The following is a 16979-nucleotide window of genomic DNA, read 5'->3' on the forward strand; positions in this document are numbered from 1 at the left end:
AGGATATGCTGGAGGGTGTCAATAGAGTTTTCCTTTTTGCTCATCATCTTTCCCATTACACCAGATAATCAGGTCACTTGCCTTTTCAGACAGGAATCCAGGCAATTTTCTGCCGAGAGTTCTTAATCCACAAAATTGGGTGGATCACCAAATGTTGTAGCGGTGCAAGCTATATTCATTCAAAGATGCAGAGAATCTAGGTAATGCACATGCAGAGACATACACAGACAATGTAGTACAACCAACAGAATTGCTAGCTACTTCCTTATATGCTGCCCATGTGATCACCCAGGGCCCAATTGATTAACTTGCAGCACCTGTTTATGATAATTGGAAGTAGCTTGCCAGCAGCATTAACTTGTCTCTACCATCTTTCTTCAAGCTGGCTGGTCCGAGTCACATTTATGCCTACAGGGCACACAGAAGCCTTTTGTGGTAGATTCCATTACTGGTCCTTGTTTTTTGTCTCCTACGGGTAAATACAAAGTTCAATTCTACATGGATATGATGTCTAACAGGGCAACATAGTGGTCATAATATAGAAAAACATCACACTGGAAGCAAAAATATAGCCCACTGCAGAGTTTGCATTAATACGCATGGAGATCACATAAAAAGGCCATGTATTACTCAAAGGCTACTTCATGGCCACAAACTGCTAGTGAGCACGAATCTTTTATCTTTTCTTTTTGTCACATTACCTTTGAATAATGGGAAAACTTTGGAGTTTTATAGCTTTACTCCTCGTACTTACATTTTTTAAATGACAAGGTCACTTAAATTCATTCACACTGTAAAAAATAAAATAATCATGCAGTAGTTCAGGTAAACCATCCAAGCAATCTTTATTCATTAATATTCATAAATACACACAGCAGCTTCATTAGAGATTTTTCATTTTCTCCTCTTCAGTTTTAATGTGGACTATTGAGAGAGCTTTTTGCATGTCAAGGTACAGAACGCAGAGCTTTTTTCTGTGCACTGCAACCTATATTTACCTGCTAAAAGTAAAAATTGGTTAAATGGAAATGATTATATTATATATATTTTTTCTCTTCCTTTGAATGTACACAATGTAACAAGAATGACAGACCTGAAATTACAATCACCAAAACAAACCCAAGATAGTTTCTGTCCACTTTCATTGGCAAATACAACACAGAGGACATTGTCTGCACAGTGGGATGCCATCAAAGAGGAGGCTCATTTCTTTTATTATTCTCTTTTAAATTTAGATTTTCTAAAGCAACATCTAGAGGCATAATATCTACACAGCCCATAGCACCAAAATCAGCAATCTCTCCTCGTTCATCCTCATCTGAGGAGGAACTTTCTTCCTGCATCAAAGTGGACAGTAGAAGCTCTTGAACAAACAAACTGCGGTCTGCCTGTTCACTTTCCTTTGATTGACGCTCTGCTTCTGACATCTTAGGATCATTCAACCTACACAGTGTCACAGAAAGAGAGAAGACAGGCTTAGTAGTGTCATCAACAAATGGGCTTTCACTAATTGCTTAAATGGCTGGACTGATGCATGCTGAATAACATCTAAAAGCCATGCCTTTGAGAACCAATCTAGGTACCACTGTACTACTTTTGACGTGTACAGATCTGACAATACCTGGCACTCCTGATGCACGAATACAGACATTAAACAAACTTGTTCCTAGATGCTTTGAAAAAAATCATAGAAGTATATTCTTAGAATGAAGGGAAAAAATAGCTGTTTCTGAAGTTTCTTTCCCTTCAGAGGAGCTTTGTTTTAAGGGGTGTTAAAATTCTCTAGTTATCCCTTAAGTGCTCATTTTGTCTCCAGGAGAACTTCTAAATGCAAGCATGACACAAAATACATTACTACACACACAATGCCCAGAGATTCCCATAGCACAGCACATCATTCCCTTCACTTATCAGTGCACAAACCATCACCTCACAGAAGCAAGGAAATTGCTTGCTCCAGTTCTATTCTAGCTCACAAGATCAGTGACTGACATTTGCAGATAGGTCCCTTCTAACTGAGTTATTCTATTCTATAGAACTCTAGGATCTAAATATAATTTCTGAAACAGATATGTATTCTCCTTATTAATAGCTGTCATGGTTTGACATGACAGCCTTTTCTGTTAAGGGGGAAGGGGCTGTAAAGATGGCTCCTGTAAGAAGTTGCTTGAAACTCTCTGAGCCAGACCCACTTCTGGGGCTCAGCCAATTAGACGCCTCCATGATCACTATTTAAGAAGAAGCCAGAAGAGGAGGCTTCTTCCTCCTTCTTCTTCCTGTTTCTTCTTTCTTCTGTCCCTTCTTCTTCTGGCTGAGAAACAACCATGAGGACTCCAAGGTCAATGATGAAAGAAAGGAGGAGGTGTGCTGGAGCAGACTCCTCTGCATTCTATGGAGAGAACTGGTGAAGCTGAGATTTATTTTCATTTCTTTAAAGATCCAGCATCAGCAGTAGAGACTCATTTTGATAATGACCCCGTATCAGGGGCAGAGACTCATTTTGCTAAAGCTGACCAGGGGCAGCGATTCACTTCATTAAAGGCCCTGAGCCAGGGACAGTGACTATGGCTGGAGGAGGCCGTGTCCCGTGGGAGGGACCCAATCACTTCACTACAGACCTCAAGCCAGGGATAGTAATTTTCTTCTTTAAAACTATGGCCGGAAGAGGTCGTGTCCTGAACGAGAGACCCTTTATCAATATGGCCAGAGCAGGCCATGTCCCGAGGAAGGGACCCAATATCCACAGCTGTAACTGTGGGGAGGAACCCATGACAAAGTAGCTCATTAAACTTATGCCCAGAAGAGGCCTTGACCTGAGAGAGGGACCCTGTAACTGCAGAAACTGCAACCGTGGCAAAGAATCCACGCCAGAGATATTCACCAAGGACTGCCTCCCGTGTGAGTGACCCTGTATTGGCAGAAGCCGCAGCTGCTGGGAACAACCCACACCAGAGAAGTTTGTTAAGGACTGTGTCCCGGGGAAGGAACCCCGTGTTGGAGCAGAGGAAGAATGCCAGGAGTCATCCTCATCTGAGAAGAGATAAGAGGCAGAGCCTATCTGTGAGAGACTGACCACATCCCCCATTCCCTGCCCCCCCTGAGCCATTGTGGTGGGAGGAGGTAGAGATATTGGGAGCAGTGAGCTGGGCCCGGGAAGAGAGGAGAGATGGGGGAGGGAGATCTTAAAGTGCTGGTTGTAATTTTTCTCATCATCCTACTCCCTTTTTGCTTTTATTCCGTTCTGTTTCTTGTAGAATAAATTTTCCTACTTTCCTCTCTAAGTCGAGTACTGGAGTCTGTTTTGTCCGGAACCATAATTGGCAGCGAGCCCTCTCTGCCCTTGTCTCAATCCACAACAACCTTGCTTATCTTTTTACTCCCATTTCGCCGGGACCTCTGCCATCCTAACAAGGGTGGGGGTGAATGGGGGCACCGAGCGAGAGACTGTTGCGGTGCTGCTGTGTTAGCTGGGCCAAACCACGACAATGGCACATTCCTTATTTCCCTTTTTCATTCAAAATAATTTCTATAAAAATCTCTACTCAACCTTCATTAAAGATTCATTTCCTTTTAAATAAATCTACCTTTTAAGTTCTCTGCCCTCACATTATCAACATAAAATTTTGAAACATATTATTGTAAAGGTTCTTGTTTTATCAGAAGTAGTAGGGTAAACAAGCATGGTTTAATAAAGTAATAGCCCTCATGTCTCTTCAAATTGAGAAACAGTAAGTAATGGTAATTCATTGCCTAGAAACAAACACATAGCAGAGTTTAAAAGGAGATATTACAAATGCAAACAAAAGCAGAGTATCTCAACTATAAACTTCATTAGGGATCTGTCAGTATTTTCACTGAACTCTATGTCCAAGGAAAACAGAAATGACAGAAAAAGTTAAAACCACAGAACAAGTTACCTTGTAAGAAGAAACTGGGAATTCTGTATAGTCTGCTGATTGCTTTCCACGTTAGATGTATTGGTTGCTGCTATAGATTGTGTAAGAGTGGTGGGAATGCTGCTTGTGTTAGTGCGTCTAGTTGCATTGCGTGCAGTCTCCAGTTGTTGTCTTGCTGCCTGTGCATGCTGTCGCTCCAACTGCAGTTGCATCTGCAGCTGCTGTAACTGAGAAGCAGAAGGGCCAGAAGAATTGAGCTGCCCTGCAGAACGTCTCACGCCTGATAACTGAGATAAAAGTTCTGCCAGAAAAGAGAGAAGTTTCTACAGTGAAATCTGCTTAAATGCATATCACACAACAGCATAAATATGTTTTGAATACTAGTATATCAATTTCCTTTGCTTTCTAAACCCTTTCATCAATTAATGAGCAAATCATATTGATTTGAAAAGCTTCATGAGCAATCCATTACAAACATCCCATGTCTTAAAGCCCATAGGGTAAGGAAGATTCAGAATAATCTAGAGTAAAGAACTGTGCAGAAATGAGAGAGTCAGAGATTTAAGCTTTTTAAACCAATAAGAGTCAACCTAAGGGGAGTACCATATAAGCAATATCCTGTGCAACAGTACTCTAAAATTTTATCTTCAGGTCAAAATAGTTACTGGCTAAGAAACCAATTCAATTATGAATTCAGTTGGTGGCTTTATATCCCCCCATGTCCCTTCAACTTTCCTCTCTAACTCAAGTACTGGAGTCTGTTTTGCCCGAAACCATAATTGGCAGTGAGCCCTCCCTGCCCTTGTCTTAATCCACAACAACCTTGCTTATCTTTTTACTCCCATTTCGCTGGGGCCTCTGCCATCCTAACAAGGGTGGGGGTGAATGGGGGCACCGAGCGAGAGACTGTCATGGTGCTGCTGTGCTAGCTGGGCCAAAACACGACATTCTTGGCGCCCAACGTGGGGCCCCAAGTCTGTGGGGCTTGGAGCATTACAGATTAAATTTGAGACAAGGATACTAATTGGGAGTGGTAACGGGCAAAATATGAACTGTACTGCTGACTAATGAGGTTTTCAGTGGTTCTACCTCTGGTGAAGGGACGAGGGGTAGATTTTTAACACCTCCTTAAAAAGCGATTCGTGAAAGCGAGGGGTGGAATGTCATGGTTTGACATGATATCTTTTTCTGGTAAGGAGGAAGGGGCTGTAAAGATGGCTCCTGTAAGAAGTTGCTCACAACTCTCCCCAGCTCTGAGCCAGACCCACTTCTGGGGCTGAGCCAATTAGATGCCTCCATGATAACTTTTTAAGAAGAAGCCGGAAGAGGAGGTTTCTTCCTCCTTCTTCTGCCCCTTCTTTTTTCTTCTGGCTGGTGGTGGTGCAAGGAGTAGGAACAGTGAGAGAAACAACCATGAGGACTCCAAGGTCAGTGATGAAAGAAAGGAGGAGGTGTGCTGTAGCAGAGACTCCCCTGCATTCTATGGAGAGAACTTGTGAAGCTGAGATTTATTTTCATTTCTTTAAAGACCCCGCATCAGCAGTAGAGACTCATTTTGATAATGACCCTGTATCAGGGGCAGAGACTCATTTTGCTAAAGCTGGCCCCAGACCAGGGACAGCAATTCACTTCATTAAAGGTCTGAGCCAGGGACAGTGACTATGGCTGGAGAAGGTTGTGTCCCATGGGGGACCCCAACCACTTCACTGCAGACCCCGAGCCAGGGATAGTAATTTTCTTCTTTAAAACTATGGCCGGAAGAGGCTGTGTCCTGAAGGAGGGACCCTTTATCAATATGGCCAGAGCAGGTCATGTCCCGAGGAAGGGACCCAATATCCACAGCTGTAACTGTGGGGAGGAACCCATGACAAAGTAGCTCATTAAACTTATGCCCAGAAGAGGTCTTGACCTGAGAGAGGGACCCTGTAACTGCAGAAACTGCAACCGTGGCAAAGAATCCACGCCAGAGATATTCACCAAGGACTGCCTTCCGTGTGAGGGACCCTGTATTGGCAGAAGCCGCAGCTGCTGGGAACAACCCACACCAGAGAAGTTTGTTAAGGACTGTGTCCCGGGGGAGGAACCCTGTGTTGGAGCAGGGGAAGAATGCCAGGAGTCATCCTCATCTGAGAAGAGATAAGAGGCAGAGCCTATCTGTGAGAGACTGACCACATCCCCCATTCCCTGCCCCCCCTGAGCCATTGTGGTGGGAGGAGGTAGAGATATTGGGAGCAGTGAGCTGGGCCCGGGAAGAGAGGAGAGATGGGGGAGGGAGATCTTAAAGTGCTGGTTGTAATTTTTCTCATCATCCTACTCCCTTTTGCTTTTATTCCGTTCTGTTTCTTGTAGAATAAACTTTCCTGCTTTCCTCTCTAAGTCAAGTACTGGAGTCTGTTTTGTCCGGAACCATAATTGGCAGCGAGCCCTCTCTGCCCTTGTCTCAATCCACAACAACCTTGCTTATCTTTTTCCTCCCATTTCACTGGGACCTCTGCCATCCTAACGAGGGTGGGGGTGAATGGGGGCACCGAGCGAGAGACTGTCATGGTGCTGCTGTGCTAGCTGGGCCAAACCACGACAAATGTATATTCCAGAGGGAAGCTGTGCTGCAAAAAAGACGAATATTACAGCATAATTTCAGACATTTTTAGAAAAATATTCAGTTCAGAAAGGTTTTTCAAATGTCGTATTATATGAAAAACATTTGACTACAGCAGGGCTTTTTGGAAAAGAGAAATTCTAATGATAAAAAAGTCTAGTCTGAATTCTTTTCCTCCAAAGTCCCAAGACTGTGAGAAATTCTGTCCATGCTAAGCATTTTGCAAAATAAGCATTGACGATAAGTTATTGCTCAGTGATTTACTACAGTTGTGAGTACTACTCTCTTGTGTTTGATGCAAAGAGGGCCGAATTAGTAGATTATTTTTTTCCCTTATCCATCTAATCTTCATTAAAATTGCAAATTGTTATTACAGATCATAAAATTTTTCCTTCCATCTTACCTCCAATATTTAATCCTTTGAAACTAGGCTTTTCTTAGGGGAATAAAGTACAATGCAGTAGCTCTTTGCATCAGGAACATTTGGAATGCCAACAGTAAATGCTCAAATCACTTTTAATCAGCACAGCTAATCATATCAAGGTTAACTACCAACACTATCTTGTTCCACCACAAGGCCAAAAAAAAAAAAAAATCACGTTTACAGGTCTGTTACAAACACAAGTTCTAACTTCTGGTAGTATATAGTAATTATTATCCCAATACAAAGGAAGACTTTTAACACTGGCAAGTAAGACAGATGTAAGATCCTCACTGTTTGCAAGCTCACTTTGAGTACAGCTTAACAGAACCCTGGTAGCAGATGTGAATTTGAGACACGGGACTCATGATACAGACACCCAGCAAGGCTGCACTACATTATCTGAATGCAAAAAAACATATTACTTCCACTAAAAAAGAAAAAATCAGAAGACTCAAAGGAACACTATTTTATTATACGTGCTCCTAAATGGCAAAGCCTTGTGAGGCTGAAACAAACCAAGGCAACCACTTCACATTTAACTCAGCTGAACTAACACTCACTGTAACAGTAAGAGGAAGTCTTGTGCTTCAGAACACATAAACATGCTCCTGACAGAAAAATTTTCATCCTCTTTGGCTGGAATATTTTTAGTAGTAGGAGTACAGCTAGCAGGAATCACAGGAAATGATTCTTCCTCTCTACTTGGCACTGGCGAAGCCACATCCAGAGTGCCGTGTCTAGTTTTAGGCTCCCCAGGCCAAGAGACACATGGACATAATGGAGGAAGTCCAGTGGAGGGCCACCAAGATATCAGGAGCCTGGAACACAGTACATGAGGAAAGAGTAGGAGAACTGGATTTGTTCAGTTTGGAAAATAATACTTTTGCGGATACCTTATTGCTGTCTCAATCTACCCATCTCGAAGATTAAGCTAGACTCTTCTCAGAGGCATACAGCAATAGGACAAGAGTTAGACAAGAGAACATGGGAAACTCCAATTACTTCCAAAGGACTTTATTTTTTTTTATCACCTTCCCCCCACCTCCCTTTAGAACATGGGGGTTTTTAAATACTAGAACAGGTTGCCCAGAGAGGCTGTAGGATCTCTGTCCTTGGAGGCATTCAAAACTCAAATGAAGAAGGTCTTGAGCAATCTGATAAGTCGTTAAGAAAGGGGTTAGAAATAGACAACCTGCAGAGGTCAATTCCAAACTAAATTTTTCTATTATTTTTCTGCTATTTCAATGAGTTAAATCAGCTCATAGAGGGCCTGAAGAGCAGTCAGCATAACAGAAGCAAAGGAACTATGCCCATGGAAAGGGCAATGGAGGGGTGGAGATGCAGCTTCCTCTTTCAAAACCAATGCACTCATATTTTGGTTCATCGCCTTTCAAGGAATCATAGCCTAACAATAAGAAGCTCCAGTTTAAACATTCATGCCCTTCCAGGATCTGAAGCAAAGGCCAATAGCAGGAACTTGGATAAGTGCAGGAAGTTCTGAAGTTTCCCTGACACATATCAGCTTTTGCTATACAAGTGTAAGATTGAAATCTTAAGATGTTACATTAGGACCAATTAGAATTGTTAGAAACAGTTACATTTAAAAATACGTACATACATATGAGGAGAGGCTAAGAGACCTGGGATTCTTCAGCCTGGAAAAGAGAAGGCTTAAGGGGGAGGAATCTTATCAGCATATATAAAAACCTGATGGGAGGAAATGAAGGAAGACAGACTCTTCTCTGTACTGCCCACTGACAGGGCAAGAGGCAATGGACACAAGTTAAAACAAATGAAATCCATCTGAACACAAGAAAATCTTTTTCACTGTGAGGGTGGTCAAACACTGTAACAGGTTGCCCAGAGAGGTTGTGGAGTCCATCCATGGAGATATTCAAAACCTGACTAGACATGGTCTTGGGCAACCTGCTCTAGGTGGCCCTGCTTGCAGTAAGGGTGGGGCGGGTGGTGTGGACTAGATGATCTGGAAAGGTCCCTTCCATTCTTTGATACCACATGTGGACAGGTCAGTCATGGGAATGAGTCTAGAAGCTAAAGGGGCAGTGTTTTTCATTTCGGAAGTTCCAGGTTCAATCCCTGTAGACAATCCAATTAAGGATACTTTTCATCAGTAAACACCCATCGATCACGTCATTGGGAAGCTTTTTTTTTTAACACAGAAAAACAAGGCAACTATTACCATCTTGGATTTTGTTTCAAAGTCTATTTAAGGACTCTGAGATAAAATCAGTGGTTACAGCTCTTACCAGCTATAGGATCCATGGTTTCTCTATTGCTTGGAGAATATGAACTCTGAGAAGATGAAAGCCCACCAGTGGAACTGCTAGTAAAGTGCATGTTTGATCTACGTGCACGAGGGCCTCCCAAACCCCGGCCTGGGTGAAACATTCTACGTACGTGCCGAACACCACTAGATTCATCATAACCAAGCAGTTAAGAAAAGTCTTTTGCTATCAAGTATTAAATAGCAAGAACATTTACTAGGTGTAATAATTGGGCAACACACTATTCCTCATTCATAAAACAATAATTCAACTTTATAAGCATAATGCATTCATAGCTATGGTGCCAGTCAGACCTATAGATCTGAATCCAAGGCATCCAGGGTTGCTTGAATCAAATTCATCTTTCCCAGCCTTTTTTATCATGTCTAAAAAATGTCAGGATGGATTTCCTGCCTTCTGGATAAAACTTTTCTACTAGGTAATTTAAACTGATGATACATATTCAACAGAACACATTACTCAATAGACATAACAAAATTAGGAAAGAAGGGTATTTAAATACTGAAAATAGTGTACAAATTTTTAATGGCATTCTTATCCAGAGCGCATAGTAATTATTGCATTTTATACTTTTACCCAAGGAATTTCATCCACTACAGTCCTCAAGGAACAGAGGATTCAGCACTTCTCTCATCCCCCTTTGCTTCATCTTCCCTCTCTTTCTCCACACAAATTCTATTTGCTCCAATTATGAAAACAAGCCTTTTCACTTTATTTCCCACATTTCTTAGGAGATGTCTATAAAAGCTATGACCTGAAATATAAGCTTTTCCATACATACTAAGAGACTATCAAATCATTTAAAGATGATATTTCCCAGAACAGTGTTAATGTAGGAGTTCTCCCAAGATAGTCTAGCTAAAGCTTCCATCTTAAAAAGCACTAGTGCAATTAACTACCAAGCTAGGAAATAATGTACTTGGACATATCTTGTTTTTCCTATATCTAAATTAGTAGCTTTATCTCACCTTATCTCCAATTTTCTTATTTTCAAAAATAGCATGCTTATCATTTGTATAAAATCTATTATTGGACTCGTTCCCAATGTACTTGTCACACAACATACAATTATGATGTAGAATTAACTTCCTCATGATATCACTGAGTTCAGAATTTTAAGACTGAAAAATTATTAGACTTCTTTTGGCAATAAGAATATATAGTCACTATAAGAAATACTTTTAGGAAGAAATTACTCTTTCAAATCTATTATGCTCTAGAGCATAAAGCATTTCACTTGCAGAGTTTAGGAAGTGGGTGAAAAAAAGTCTCTCTTGGGACAGAATATAGTTGTCTAGCACATGTTGATTTGTTCCTCCTTTGACACTGTTGATACTGGAACTGACAGAATATTGTTGCTAATATTTTGCTGATTGACTACTGCTCTCATGCAGTTTGGGAAGCTTTCCATAGCTACATCTGACAGAAAAATGCCTCCATTATGGGATTCTTTTACAGTAAACTTTTAAATGTTCTCATCCTTAATCTTAATCCTTTAAAAAAATCCAGCCTTGACCTCACATGAAAAAAGAATCTTTGTTGCTTGCTAACTGTACCTTTCAAAGTGTTTTTAAAATAAACAATGTAATTTAAATACTAGTTAAGAGCATATTGATGTCTTACCTAACTATGCTGAGGTTAAAAAAGCATTTGGAACTCTTAACTCATTGCAAACATATACTGAAAACAACCAAACTAGAGCCATTTATATGGTCAAGACTAAAGTCATGTTTTAAACAGTCAAAGAGTTGAAAACTGTTCAAAAAAAGAAATTGGAATTTAAATAGCTGTCCAGAGCCTCCAGGGATAAAGGTGATATCTTGCAGTAGTTGCATGGGATTCTTCACAAGAAATATGTGCAGCCATTTAAAAAAGTTTAAAAACCCCTTCTAACTGCTACACGGAATATCCTTTCCTAAACTGCTAGCAACTGGGCAGGGGGAAAACTTTCCCTGTTTCTTCCTTTTCGTCTTAGCTGTCAGATGACACGAAATTGCACCCAACGTGGAACAGCTAGTCCAGAAAAATTTTCTCTATCAAGTATTGTGGACCTGGCACACCAATAGCTAAAGTAACACTGTACAGAAACTTCCACACGCATTTTCTATAATTATTTATATCAAGTTGCCCACCATCAGTTTTGTGATGACCTGACACTCAATAACTTATTTCTCTAAGCTCTTATGTAGCTAGTAATAAACACACATTTCCCAATTAAAAGTTATCTGATGTCACTGATGTGGGAGGCAGAGGAAAAGCTCCAGAAATGTGAATTCAATACGTCTTCCATTTCAATATTAAATTAATTTTACTGTGTAATTGGGACTGACAATTTAAATGCTAACACAGATCATAACCAAAGTGAAATCGTTTCCTCTAATGTTAGGTCTTTTTTATTAAGAATCCCTGAACAAAAAAGACACTATCAAATTACACTAAGAGTATTTTTTTAAAATGAGATACACATAGGTAAAAAATTTAGAGATCACTTAAGTTTTTCATGATGGCCTGAACTTCAATGAATGTTGTAGGTATTTGTAGAACAATAAACAAGCCACATTAAAACTCCTAAGACCAAGTAGTGCAAAAGAAAATTGTACTTAAAGTGCAAAGAAACTGACAGTTTGAGCTCTTCAGTCAAGAGTAGTTACAATCTGCAGATAATTGAAATATAGCCCTAATCCCTAGGAAGTCTCTGAATAGCTCTTCTAGTTATATCTTTAAAAAGTCAATAAATAAGAAGCTGTAGTGGTTTTGCCTGGGTAAGGTTTTAGTAGTGGGGGGGGGGGCTACTGGGGTTGCTTCTTTAAACCAAGAGCTTCCCCTGTAGCTGATAGGACTAATGCCAGTCAATTTTAAGATGGACCCATAGCTGACCAAGGCCTGGCCAATTAGTGACTGCGGTAATGCCTCTGTGATTAATGTATTTGAGAAGGAGAAAAAGTTGCTGTGCAGTTGCTAAACTGCAGCAGCAACACAGGGAGCAAGAATGTTAAAACTTCTCTGCAGACACCAAGGTCAGTGGAGAAGGAGGGGAAGGAGGTGCTCAGGCCCTAGAAGAAAGATTCCCCTGTGAATTATGGTGAAGACCATGGTGAGGCAGGCTGTCCCCCTGCAGTCCATGGAGGACCAAGGAGGAGCAGACATCCACTCGCAGCCTGTGGAGGACCCAATGCCAGAGTGGGTGGCTGCCTGATGGAGCCTGTAACTTGCACCCTGGAGCAAGTTCCTGGCAGGACCTGTGGAGAGAGAGAAGCCCACTCCAGAGAGCAGGTTTGCTGTCAGGACTTGTGATCCCGTGAGGGACTCACGCTGGAGCAGTCTGTACCTGAAGGACTGTTCTCATACTGGATGACCCACGTTAGGGCAGTGTGTGAAGAGCTGCCCCCATGGGAGGCCCCATTCTGGAGCAGATTGTGAAGAACTGTAGCCCATGGAAGGACCCGTGCTGGAGAATTTCATGGAGGGCTATCTTCCGTGGGAGAGATCCCACACTATAGTAGTGGGAAGTGTGAGGAGGCGTCCCCCTGAGAAGAAGCAGTGGCAAAGTCCATCTGTCATGAACTGACTGCAATCTGCATTCCATTGCGCCGCTGAGGAAGAAGGAAGGAGAGTCCTGGGAAGATGGAGGGGCGTGGGGTGGAGTGTTTTAAGATTCGCTTTTATTTCTCATTTCCCTTCTCTGTTTTGATTGTTCATTAATAAATCAAACCTTTTCTCCCCAAGTTGAGTCTGTTATGCCTGTGACGCTAATTGCTGAGTAATCTCCCTGTCCTTACCTCACAAACCTCTCATATTTCTCTCTCCCCTGTCCATTTTAGGAGGGGAGTGATAGTGGGTGACTTGGTAGGAGTCTGGCACCCAGCCAGGGCAAAACCACCACAGAGGCTGAAACTACCCTGTTGAAATACGGTGATAAAACTAATCAAATGTTTCAAATCACTCAATTTCAAAGTTCTCTGACACATTTGCTCTTGGTGAAATTTTCTGCTTTCAGTCTTGTAATTATCTATAATACACTATTACATCTTGATTGCTGCTTTCCCATACACAAATGGCATCAGAACTAATGACCAAGAATGGTAAAAAATTGCAGTGCAGAAAGAAGAAGCTAGGTGTCAAAATCATCTTTAAAAGGTTTTGCTCTCAGGAATAAAACAAACACACACACGCACTTTGTCAAGCTACACCTAAAGCCCATTCACAGCCTAATTAATATAAAATACATATATATATAAAAAATTCAGACATACAGATCCCCTATAACTAAATATCAGTTCTAAAACATAAGCAAAACTAATGTAGCCACTCGACAACAGAAGTAAAAACAAGTAGTTACAGATATCATAAGGAACAGTCTATCCCTTTTCCCCCAACTTAAGAAAGGATATTAAATCTCTAGGAGCTCTATGTTCCAGTGTAAGATGAGCTGCAAAGTCATCGGTGACATGATTAGGATCCCCTCCAGGTAATGCTGCACATATTGGACAGATCTGAAACAATGAGGAAAAAAAAAAAAAAACACAACCAACTTTATACAAATCACAAAGGACATAATTCAGAGTTGGCCACTTGACATGGATTCTTATACTTTAGATATCACATTCTAATCTTATATCGAAACACAGTCACAGGTTTAAAACAGTAAATGTGCTCAAATGCAGCTGTAAATTTTAGTATATTTTAAAGACACACTTTTCCTTGTAATTATGCTTTTAATAATACCATGGAAAAGAAAAAGTAAACTTTTCAATTTCTATCTGCAATGTTTCATCTTTCAAACTTGTCTTTATATGTCAATTCCAGCACAGACAGTAGGCCTGATTACACAGGATTGCCGCTTGTATTATGTACATTATGAAGTTCATTTACTGTTCTTCAAATCCCCCTCCAGCAACTTCTCATTCATCTCACCAGAGAAGTGTGGGAAGGAGAATGAAACCAGATGTGAATATTAATTAAAGTATCACCACTGAGAACACCCACAGAGGTAATATGCAAGTAGAGAATTGGCAGAGAAAAGAAACTCCCTATTCCTACCAAGTTTGATGAAATCAATCTGGGAGGACTGGCTGATTCACCAGAGGCTGTGCTGCCATTCAGCACGATCTCAACCGGCTTGAGAGTTGGGCAGAGAGGAACCTTATGAGGTTCAACAAGGACAAGTGCAGTCCTGCATCTAGGAAGGAACCACCCCATGCACCAGTACAGGCTGGGGGTTGACCTGCTGGAGAGCAGCTCTGCAGAGAGGGACCTGGGAATTCTGGTTGATAATAAACTAACCATGAGCCAGCAATGTGCCCTCGTGGTCAAGAAGGCCAATGGCATTCTGGGACGCATCAAGAAGAGTGTGGGCAGCAGGTCAAGAGAGGTTCTTCTCCCCTCTATTCTGCCCAGGTGAGGCCTCATCTGGAGTCTTGTGTCCAGTTCTGGGCTCCCTGGCTCAAGAGGGACAAAGAACCTCTGGAGAGAGTCCAGTGGAGGCCCACCAAGATGATCAGGGGACTGAAGCATCTCTCTTATGAGGAAAGGCTGTGGGACCTCAGACGGTTCAGCCTGGAGAAGAGGAGACTGACGGGGGACCTCATTAATACTTACAAGTATTTAAAAGGTGTTGCCAGAAACTTCCCCTGTAGCTGATAGGGTTAGGGCCAGTCAATTCTAAGCTGGACCCTGCACCTGATCCAGGCCTAGCCAATTAGTGATTGAGGTAATGCCTCTGTGAATAACATATTTGAGAAGAAGCTGTGATGCAGTTGCTAAACTGCAGCAGCAACAGGGAGCGATAATGTGAAAACATCTCCACAGACACCAAGGTCAGTGGAGAAGGAGGGGGAGGAGGGTGCTTAGGCCCTGGAAGAAAGACTCCCCTGTGACCTATGGTGAAGACCATGGTGAGGCAGGCTGTCTCCCTGCAGTCCATGGAGAATCACTGGGAAGCAGAGCCTATGGAGGACCCCACGCCGCAGCGGGTGGATGCCTGAAGGAGGCTGGAAGCTCGCCCTGGAGCAAGTTCCTGGCAGGACCTGGGAGTCCATGGGGAGAGAGGATCTCATACCAGAGCAGGTTTTCTGCCAGGACTAATGATCCTGTGAGGGACTCACGCTGGAGCAGTCTGTTCCTGAAGGACTATTCTCATGGTGGATAACCCACGTTGGGGTAGGGTATGAGGAGCTGTCCCCGTGAAAGGCCCCATGCCAGAGCGTGAGGAACTGTATCCCATGGGAAGGACCCACGATGGAGAAGTTTGTGAGGGACTGTCTCCCATGTGGCAGGACTCCACACTGTAGCAGTGGGAAGTGTGAGGAGGCCTCCCCCTGAGAAGAAGCAGCAGCAAAGTCCATCTGTAATAAATTGATTGCAACCCCCATCCCCTGCGCCGCTGGAGGGAAAAGGAAGAGGAATCCCAGGAAGAGGAGGGACGGGTAGAGGTGTTTTTAAGATCCAGTTTTATTTCTTATCTCCCTGCTCTTATTGTTTTTTTAATAAATCAAACCTTTTTCTCCCTGAGTCTGTTTTGCCCATGACGCTAATTGCTGAGCAATCTCTACGTCCTTATCTTGACTCACAAATTGCTTTTTATATTTCTCTCTCTCTCCTGTCCAGTTTACGAGAGGGGGTGATATTATGACTTGGTGGACATCTGGCTAAACCACCACAGGTGTATGTCAAGAGGATGGGGCAGCACATTTTTTCAGTTATCTCAAGAGAGGACAAGAGGTAATGGACAAAAGTTGGAACACAAAAAGTTCCACTTAAACATAAGGAAAAGCTTCTTTAAGTGTGAGGGAGCACTGGAACAACTGCCCAGGGAGGGTGTGGAGTTTCCTTCTCTGGAGGGTTTCAAGTCCCGCCTGCACGCATTCCTGTGTGACCTGACCTAGGTGAACCTACCTGCTTGAGCAGGGGGGTTGGACTAGATGTTTTCTAAAGGTCCCTTCCAACCTCTACCATTCTGTGATTCTGTGAAGTATTTTGGGAGATAGCATTATATTTTTGTTTTTTCCTTAAGCCTAAATACACTTTTTAAAAAAAGTCTAGAGACACTTACTGTCATAGCAACCTTCATTTATTATTTTTATTTTTCCTCCTAATGTCTTTGCATCTATTTGAGATGGGTGCCTTAAAATAGCTTTGCAACAGTTTAGTAGGCCAGCCTTAAAGTTTGATGGATCACAGGTTAATAGGCCAGAAAAGAGAAACTGCCACACAGTATGATAGGTCTTAACTACTCTTCCAGGGAGATCAATCTGGACTTTGCAACTGATAAGAATCTAAACTATAGGGGAGATCCCAGACTGGGAGGGGTGATGGAATCAATAGAACTCTACAAACTGATGAAAAGACACATAGGGGGAATAGAGAGCAGGGAGGAACAAATGGGAGGGTAGACAGAAAGGGATATAAAGGTGCCGGTCCCATGGAAAATCAAGCTGGTCAGAATGTGTCTGGCTGAGCCCTGAGCCTGATCACCACAGTCTGTCCTGTCATCTTATATCTTCTTATTAAATCTTAACAATCTCTCTGCATAATCTCACTACCTCATGTGTATGGATGCTGCAAGGACTAAGTGCCAGGTACTGGAAAGACCTGTGTATGTGTAAATGAAATTTGGTGCCAGCTACCAGAGTCAGACTGGGGCTATGCCCCTGTGGGTGTCAGCTACTAGAACAAGTGAAGGTCCTAGCATCAGTAGTTGGAGGAGCCATAGCTCTATAGACCTAAGGGTGGGTACTACAAACTTTGTGCCTGAA

General features: G+C 42.2%; 1 protein-coding gene across 3 annotated transcripts in view; it reads right to left on the reverse strand.

The window, feature by feature from the left end:
* Positions 1-820: 820 nt before the first annotated feature.
* The window catches only part of LOC133628389 (E3 ubiquitin-protein ligase KCMF1), a 61662-nt gene continuing 45503 nt past the window's right edge, over positions 821-16979 (reverse strand). For all 3 annotated transcript variants that reach the window (XM_062016510.1, XM_062016509.1, XM_062016511.1), the window contains 4 exons: positions 13617-13718; positions 9187-9361; positions 3918-4197; positions 821-1443 (listed from right to left, as the gene is read on the reverse strand). In XM_062016510.1, coding sequence (XP_061872494.1) covers positions 1191-1443; positions 3918-4197; positions 9187-9361; positions 13617-13718 — 810 coding nt within the window. In that variant the 3' untranslated portion in view covers positions 821-1190. The remainder of the gene's footprint in view (positions 1444-3917; positions 4198-9186; positions 9362-13616; positions 13719-16979) is intronic.

This window comes from Colius striatus, chromosome W (assembly GCF_028858725.1).
Source record: "Colius striatus isolate bColStr4 chromosome W, bColStr4.1.hap1, whole genome shotgun sequence".
Classification (NCBI taxonomy): Eukaryota; Metazoa; Chordata; class Aves; order Coliiformes; family Coliidae; genus Colius; species Colius striatus.